This window comes from Pinus tabuliformis, chromosome 7, assembly GCF_031772625.1.
Source record: "Pinus tabuliformis cultivar Carrire ecotype Pingquan chromosome 7, CPIR1, whole genome shotgun sequence".
In the NCBI taxonomy this organism is placed as follows: domain Eukaryota; kingdom Viridiplantae; phylum Streptophyta; class Pinopsida; order Pinales; family Pinaceae; genus Pinus; species Pinus tabuliformis.
Window position 1 is genome coordinate 316,738,529 of NC_142293.1, and position 9,370 is coordinate 316,747,898.

The 9,370-nt window shown below is 39.4% G+C and overlaps 1 protein-coding gene across 1 annotated transcript; it reads right to left on the reverse strand.

Moving 5' to 3' along the window:
- Positions 1–3,618: 3,618 nt before the first annotated feature.
- Positions 3,619–4,485, reverse strand: LOC149247196 (uncharacterized). The gene has a single exon (XM_089443552.1). It carries the CDS (start codon positions 4,483–4,485, stop codon positions 3,619–3,621), a length of 867 nt encoding a protein of 288 aa, XP_089299678.1.
- Between the last annotated feature and the right edge of the window lie 4,885 nt (positions 4,486–9,370).

The following is a 9,370-nucleotide window of genomic DNA, read 5'->3' on the forward strand; positions in this document are numbered from 1 at the left end:
CCCTTTTCAGAAATAGTATCCAGGAATCCTACGCCAGGTATCAACAGCCTTCGCCACCTTACAAGTGCTTAGTTTATTAGCATAGATATCTTCATCTGCTCTCGTTGATTTATTGCCACCTCTCCTGCACGCCACCAACTGATCGCTGTCGTTTCCCATCCCTTCTTTTGCCATAATTCGCTTGGTACCTTGCCTCGGGGTTCTCTCTTCTCTGTATGCTCTCTTTGCATCCTTTAAAATGATTGCTTGAGAGTGAGGCTTGTGTTGACGTGCACTGCCCACCATCATTAATCTACACAAGGTCCTTTTCTCCACCCCGATCGGGGTCTGTCTGTATCCTTTATCATATCTATGCTGTGTCATTATTGTCCTGATTGGTGATGGAATTTAATTCCTCCCAACAAGTCCCTTCCAGCTGCGATGGCCATATGCTATCCACTTTCCCATCCGGTTCATTGCAGCCCCAATTCGCCAAGTAATCAGCAGCTCTATTGCCTTCTCTCCTAACATGATGAATAACCTTGTACTCAATACGCTTCATTGATTCTGCTAGTTCCTGGATGAGGCCCGCCGTCCTCCAGCTCTTAGCCACCTGTTCCCATGCTTTCCCATCATTCAATTTTCTTATTGTTTCTATAACTAAAGTTGAATCCCCTTCTATTTCTAGTTTCATGTATCCATTTCTTATTGCAATCTTAATTCCTTGGTAGGCAGCCATGAATTCTGCTTCATTATTACTCATCATGCCTCCTCGATCAGCATAAATCCACCTAGTTTGGCCTTGACTATCTCTGAAAATCCCGTCGTATCCAGCAAGTCGCAGATTTCCTTTTGACGCTCCGTCAAAATTAAGTTTGATAAAGCCCCCCTGAGGGCGAATGAACACAGTTGGACTTTGGTTCTGTATATTTTGAGGTTTTTGCTGCTAAGGATAGACCATCCCTTGGTCCATATTTAACTTCCGTAGAATTCGGTCCTCTTCCACAGTAGTATCCCAATCTTCCTGGTTCCAGGTTTCCGATAGGATTGTTTCTCTTATTAGATTTTGAGTTCTTTTCCATAACTCCTCCGGAGAGATAATCTTGTCTTGGAATATCCTTCTGTTTCTCTCTTTCCAGATGGTCCATATGTTGAATCCTACAGCCAGGCTCCAAGCTCTTCTCACGACCGGACTTTGAAATTGTCCCTTTCCCCATTGGAATATAGTTTGAACTATGTCCTGGGGATTACGGTTCGTCTTTCCGAAGAGGCTGCTGGTCTTTTCCCACTGTTCCTGAGCTATCGGACAAGAGTTTAGGATATGCTCCTGGGTTTCTATGTCTTGTTTACATAAGCTGCATCTTGGTGGCCCTTGGAACCCTCGTTTCTGGAGTTGATCCCATGTCAGGATGCGTCTTCTTCCCACTAGCCAAGTGAACATGGTGACCTTTGGCCACCACTTGCTCTTCCATAATTGTTTCCAATCTTGTGTCTGTTCTTCCAGCGCTTGTTTAGATTTTATGAGGTATGCTTCCTTAACCGTGAAGGTGCCTTTTGTAGATCCGCCCCATCTGAGAATATCCAGCCCAGTTCTTTTTTTAATCCTTCTGGAGTCCATATATTTTAGTATACTTGCTTTAAGATCATCATTAATATTATTATCCCAATCTCCAACGTCTTTCCATTCCCTCCACATCTCATTTTCACCTCCTCCCTTCCAATAATCATTTACATAAGTAAGCCTTTGGCCTTGGCTTCTCTGTAAATGGTTTTTAGCCCCTAAATATCCACCATTCTTTCCCTCTGCTGCCAGGCTTCCTCCCAGAATTTTGTTGTCCTTCCATTTCTAACCTCCCAAAAAGCATGCGTATTTATAATTTCTTTGTTCTATCATGCCAGATCCCATATCGTAGATCCCTTTGGCATCACTTCCTTTCGCATGATTCCTTCAGCTGAAGTTGGCATTGAATATTTCTGCATCCATATTTCTTTCCATAAGTCTTTACCCCCCTTCATCCAATGCCACCATAGTTTCTCCGCCAGGACTTGGTTCAATAAAAGCGGATCTCTTACACCTAGTCCCCTTGCCTCCTTTGCTTTTGTAAGACTATTCCATGAGATTAAGGCCCATTTCTTCTGCTGATTTGGCCCTCCCCAAATAAAGTTCCGGAAAATTTCAATCATTTTGGTACTTACTCCTTTCGGAACTGCCATAACCGATAGAGGGTAGATTGGAATTGATTGTAGAGTCGATTTGAGAAGCACTAATTGTGCTGCTATATTAAGAGACTGAAAGGACCAGTTAGATAATCGGTTCTTGAGCTTCTCAAGAATTGGTTGCCAATTAGCAATCCTTAGCGAACTCACGTCAAGCATAGTGCCCAGGTATTTTGTTGGAAATTCTCCCTTTCTGAACCCCAGTGTTCTTGTCAAATGGGATTTGACCATTTCAGGTGTGTTGAAAATAAAGGTGTTCGACTTATCCTTATTAATTTCAGTGCCCGAAGCTTCCATGAATAAGTCTAAGACCTCTTTTACCCTTTTGACCTCTCTCAGGGAGACCTTACAGAAAATCATGATATCGTCTACGAACTGTTGGTGAGTAACAGGGATGTTGTTTCCCCAAAGCCTCAGCCCTTTTATTTTCCTCTCTCTGAGCTCTTTTTTGATATATCTTCCCAGTCCCTCAGCCGCTATTATAAACAAGAATGGAGACAAGGGGTCTCCTTGGCGCAGGCCTCTTGAAGCATTGAAGGTCGCAGTTGGAGTACCATTCAGAAGAATGGAAAAATTGGGCGTGGAGATCATGCTGAGTATCCATTTCACCCACCTGTTATAGAACCCATAAGCCAGAAGGATTGACTCTAAATAGCTCCAATTTAGGCGATCATAAGCTTTAGAAAGATCCAGTTTTATCATCATGCCTGGTTCCTTTTTCTGTTTCAATGAATGTATTACTTCTTGAGAAACAACCAAACCATCTAAGATTTGCCTCCCTTCTACAAACCCAGTTTGTTCTGGGGATATTATGCTGGGGAGGATTGGCTTCAGTCTTTTGACCATTAAGGTGGCTATAATCTTATAGATGACATTACAAAGAGTGATTGGCCTAAAACCCTCAGCAGTTTTCGAATGAGTTGTTTTAGGAATTAGAGAAACAAGAGTAGAGTTTAGTCCAGGCCATACCTTTTGCTGTCTGCGCGCTTCCTCTACAACTTCTAGAATTTCCTTTCCTATGAACTGCCAACTTTCTTGGTAGAATTCAGCCGTAAATCCATCGGGTCCTGGGGCTTTGTTTCTTTTCATGCCCTTCACTATTTCCTCAGCTTCCTCCAGAGTAGCTGCCCTCATCAGGGCTAAGTTTTGGTCCCTGGTTACCAAATTTGGGATTTCATTGCTTATCCTACCTATGGCCTCCGATCTATTCCTCTGAGGTTCAGTGAGAATACCTTTGAAATGTCCTACAAGCTCCTGCTCCATTTCATCATGCTGGGTTATGCGTTGACCTCCCGTGTTTTTAATTGAGAAGATCCTATTTCTCTGCCTGTGTTGGATCATGGCCTGATGGAAGAACTTCGTGTTCCTTTCTCCTTCTCTAAGCCACTGGACACGTGATTTTTGTTTCCATAAGATCTCTTCCTATTTTCTTCGTTCCTCAAGTTGGCCTATTACAATTCCTTCTTCTCTACTTCTCTCTTCATTTCTGCCTTCTGTTATATTCGCCTGTTGTAACTCACTCATTTTTTGCTCTAAGCGTTGTTGATCTCTGAATATATCCCCGAATTCTTCTTTGTTCCATTTTTTTATTTTCCCCCTAAGTTCTTTCAATTTTAATTGGAAAGTTTGCATTTTGCTTCTCCCACTTTGACTGCTCGTGGTCCACCATTCTTCAACTTTTGGCAGAAACTGATGGTTCCTGAGCCAGAAGGATTCAAACCTGAATGGTCTTCTTTTGGGGCTCTGCTTGAGGTCAATTTCTAACTTTATTGGCCAGTGATCAGAGCCAACTGCAGGAAGAATCATTGCCTCTATGTATACATCTTTCATCATGATTTGTTCCGAAACTAGGAATCTGTCCAATCTTGAAGCTATTTGGTTTGTTCCTCCTCTACGGTTATTCCATGTGTGGATACCATTTATGGTTTGTATATCCACCATTCGTTGCTCCGTTATCATGTCTCTAAAGGCTTCCATGTCCTGGTCTGTTCTTCTTGATCCTCCTCTCTTCTCTGATAAGGACACGATCATATTGAAATCCCCACCGATTATCCAAGGCATTTCTGGATAAAGTCTTCGAATTGATTTCATATTCTGCAGGAAGCCTTTGCGTTCATTGGGTGAGTGTGGACCATACACTCTAGATAGAGCAACCCATTCAGATGACCCTATCAAATTGAACATACCTGAAAGGATCCGCGGGAAGCTAGTCCAATTCCTAAATTGTATTTCCTCTGGGTTCCATAAGATTGCCAATCCCCCTGCGCTGCCTGCCGCATCTTTCCCCATAATTTCATACCGGATTTTCCACCTGCTTATTATTTCTTCCATTTTCTGCATGCTAATCTTTGTTTCCTAGACTATCATTATACTTGGTTTGTCTTTTTTCAATATATCTCTCAAATATCTTTGTTTACCCCTGATGTTAAGACCTTTGATGTTCCAGCTTGTAATTATCATTTAAATAGTTTTGTGGTTTGATGAAATACCTCTGATAGAGGTATTACCCTTCCTGAGTTCACCAACGTTTCTCCCACTTCTTGAATTGTTTCGCTTAGTGAGCGCCGACCTCTTTTTTCCCCCTTTGCCAGAGCTGCCCATTCCAGAGTTCTGAGGCCCTTGCTTTTCTATCTGATCCAGTTTATTTGCTGCAGTTACCCCCACTTTTTCTTTATATCTTTGAAACGCCTCTTTGTATACTTGCTTCTGTTCCTCTGGGATGAATCTTTCATCCAAAAATCTCCATTCCTGCAGCAGTTTTCTCATTATGCGCTCTTCTTCCCCTCCTTTCTCTTTCTGGGAATCTATCTCCATTTGAATTTGTTCATCTGTCTGTTCTCCCTTCTCTTCTACTCCTCCTTGTGCTTCTTCTCCTTGTCCTGTTTCCTTTTTTTCCATTTCTTTTAATATTTCCATTGGTTCCTCCTCACTTCCCTCCTCTACCATCTCTATTTCCTCTTCCTGTAGGGCTTTGAACTTATTTTCCGTCTCCAGGGGGCTATTTTTGCTGGGTTCTTGTCTCTGAGGTATATTTTTCCTTGCCTTTCTTTTGTTTTGTACTTCTTTGAAACCCTCTTCTTCCCTTCCTGAGTCCTCAGGTGGGGGGTTCGCCTTTTCCTTCCTGTCTATTGGTTCCTTTGTTCTATTTAAAGGGCATTGTCTGTAAAGATGGCCATATTCGTGGCATCTTCTGCACCGGAATGGAATGTGTTCGTAGTCCACTGGTTGTTTCCAGACCTCGTCGTGGTACTCTAGTTCAATAAATTCTGGGAGGGGTTCAGTTATATTCATATACACGCATATCCTGGTGTAAGACGTGTACCTCCCTCTTTTAGTAGATTCTGCTACTTTCACAAATGATCCTATTGCATTGCCTATTCCTTCTAAGATCTCCAGATCCCAGAATTCCATTGGAAACCCAAAGAGTCTGATCCAGACTGGTGCTGCTAACATTTTCTCTGTGTCTGGGTTGTAACAGTCTTCCCAATGTCGAATGAACAGGCCCGCATTATTCATGAAATAGGGGCCGCCTTCGAAAATTCTTTCTTTATCCTCTACATTTGAGAAGATGACTGTAAAGAACCCCTTGGCTCGTAGTTTTAATTCTACATGGCCTTTCGGTTTCCATCTCTGTTGTATCCACTTGGATAAGTCTTTCTCGGTCGGCCAAAACCCTACAAACTTACATATTAAGGCATAATCTTTCATATAGCTTCTGTATTCTTCAAGTTTATTGTTCGGAATCACAAACCTGGGTTTTTTCGATGCCCTTGGATGGAATTTTCTGCTTAATCGCGTCTGCCAACTGGTTCCTTTTGCAAGGTTTTCCCTGTCATTTGCCCTCGGTCCAGTCTGTGTCCATTCCTTACTTGATTCCCCCGTTGTCATGTTCTTGTAGGAGGGGATCTCTCCCCTCCCCGCACTTGCTTCCATTTCTCCTTCAGTTCCCACTGTTTTCTATTCTCTCTCCTCTACAAATGGCGGTGGATTTCCGGCTTTATCCGTCGCAGGCGAGCTCAGGCACCCCGCGTTTAGTCCTCGCTCCAAAACTTCCACCAGAGCAGGCAGATCACAGCCTCTCTAATGCTGAAACCCTAGCTTCATGGCCGACCCGCGCCCCGCCTCCATAACCAATTTCCAAGTGCATGCATCTCCAATTTGTTTTTTATAATCTTATTTTTTTATTAATATAAAGCTATATGTCTATTGTTTTTTACTCAAATTTAATTATATTTAAACTAAGAAAAAGTAGCTACACTGTAGCCTTTGTTTAAATGTAGATGTTAATCATACTTTTTAAAGTTCAATAATTAAACTAAGTGGCAGGAAGGCTATCTATGTTACTTTGTTATTAACCGCTATCTATGTTACCTTGTCCTTAACCAGACAAAATCACCAAAATATAACTTTAATTTAATAATTATAATAAATAAAATATATATTTATTAAGATATAAATTATTTTAAACATTTTATTAATATAATATGTAAAAATATATATTTTGATTAAAAAAAATAAGACTTTTATTATTTATTTATTTTAATTTTAATTTTTCCTGAATTTAAATAAAATGGTTTTGTTTTAATATTTAAAAGTAATTACTTTAATTTTTATCCATTAAAATATCCTCATAATCACATTATTTTTATGCCTCAAAAATAAAAATAATATCATATATCCTAAAGAAAATTGTATTGTTAAAGAGAAGTGCCATTTTAGAATTTTATATATATCCTAAGAAAAGGTTAAATATATTGTTAAAGGGAAGTGCCATTTTAGAATTTTATATATATCCTAAGAAAAGGTTAAATAGTAAGGATAATTGATTATTATATAAATAAACAATTTTATTGAATACATTTGTAATTATATGCATTAAAATTAATAATATAGTATAACATAGTGAAATTTATATATTATTGTTAAAAATAATAGATAAAAAATATGTATATATCGGTTTGGGAAGTTTTGGATATATGGCTATGGTGACCTTCTCTGCAACTTTGGAATTTTCCAAACATGAATAAATTTTTCCTCGATCGACAAGCCATAACCTCTTCAAGGTTCTAAAGGAAAATAACTTCATTTAGACAGGGGTAAAATCACGAGCTGTGGGAATCTTTACAATAAATGTTACACAAGTAGCTGAGGAAAGACACCCTTCTACTCTAAAGGAAAAGGAACCCATAGATGTGGAAATGAGCGATCGTAATGATCCCATATACTCTGGATCGACTTTTACTTGATTATCTAAATCTCTACCATAGTGATGGAACAAACTTTTCTAAGAGATCAGACAATTTTAGGGTTTTAACTTCTCGTCTAGGGCCATGAATCTAGCTTTCTGATGAGGCCCTGTAGTCACCAAATCTACCTCTAGATCTAACAACATAGGTGAAACCATTTCTAAAAAAATTATCTCTAGAGATTTGCCAAGAAGAAATTGCAGATCCTCAGCTCCTGCAATTTTTTCTTTGTCAAGACGTTTTTTGGTAGGACTCTTTGTATTAAGGTGAAAACAATAGATCTGGTATCTACTCGTGTAGCTCTAGTATATACTCTCGTAGCTAGACATCAAGAACATACAAGAACCTCACCTATCTACATGCAATTTCTTCATGGAGGATGGGAACTCCAAGAAGGAATTTCACTCAACGATTATGACATTACTAATGATTCTTCTATCTCTCTTGTGGAAAGCTTAATCCGTGGTGGTGTAGGTGTGGGTGCACCTTAAACTTCTAAATCTAATTCCTTTAAGGATTCCATTAATCTAGGGTCTAGTTTCCCAAATCCTAAGAACTATCAAGGCTTGCTTTCATTGTGGATGAAGCAAATGATATCCCTGCTATTAAATTAGATCACATTATCTCCTATGATTCAAGCAATGATTTTGCAATGCATGCAATTATTTTTCAATTCAACAGGTTTTGACCATTAACATTTGCACTTTGCGACTGGATCCATCAGACCTAAACATCAAATGTAGATATGTTCTTTTGCTCTAAAGGTTTCTTTATGGTGAAATTTAAGGATTTGTAGTACCAATATAGGGTTTTTAATGAAATACTCTGGTTATGGGGTCATGTTAGGTTTTGCATGAAGCCATATTTATATAATTTGAACCCTCTTTCTATGCCATCTTTTCCCATGCTCATTTGGGTTAGACTCCTGAGCATGCCTATTGGCTTGATGGGGCTTGGACCAAGGTTCAGAGTTAGTTGCGCTAACCAACAAAACCCTACACTACTGGCACTTTCGGTAACAAGTCGTGTAGTGCAGGCTGCAGTCTCACCTAAGGCAATATTGGGGGATGCTATAACTAGGTTTCTACATCCAAAGGGCTATGTGATGAGTTTCATGTAGATCTAGGGCTTTATGTCGACCTTCACAAACCTTAACCCTTGAAACCCAGAACTTATAGTAAATAACAATTAACATATTTATGTCCTTCGCCAATTACGCTAAACATGCATAACATCATACAAATAAGCATATATATATATGTCTTCGTGAATATATTAAGTACTCTTCCCGATTAAATGAATTCAATAGTTCATAAATACAACAACTTCGGAAATAAACAGTAATATATAGTTACACAAATATCACTTCAAAATATGTATTTATTATGCTTTAGATTCTCAGTTACAAACTCTTTCTAACCCTACACACACAACGGTAAGGGCCTGCACACTCAACTGTAGATGCACATACAGTTGTAGGAGCCTTCCTCTTCGCCCAAGTATATAATAGACAAATTTTGATCCAACTCATGCACTTCCTTACTTGGCTTCTCTATGACTCTTCTATGACTTCCTTTTATACTCTTCCTTCATTACAATACCATGGTTTGTGAAGCATGGGTGGGTCTCAAAACAACTTGATTTTAACAACTAAGGGGCTTTGACCTTCTTAAATCCCCTTTGATTCCTATTGACCTGCGCTATTTGCGCTCCACTCCTCAAAATTTGGATACTTTAAAATATCTTTACACACTTAACAAAATTTTAATAAAATCTGACCTAGGGGATCTCATCCCAACATGCCCCCAACACAAAGTCGTGACTCATCCTCAGTCAATCTTCTATTGTTTTCTCAACCTTTGCTTGCAGGCCACTGAATTCGATCTTCAATGCTTGAAGATATATTTTTCCCTGCGTGGCAGTCTGGT

Bases quoted from the DNA above. Each gene is read 5' to 3' on its own strand.
- LOC149247196 (XM_089443552.1), bottom strand. From the start codon at position 4,485: ATGGGGAAAGATGCGGCAGGCAGCGCAGGGGGATTGGCAATCTTATGG.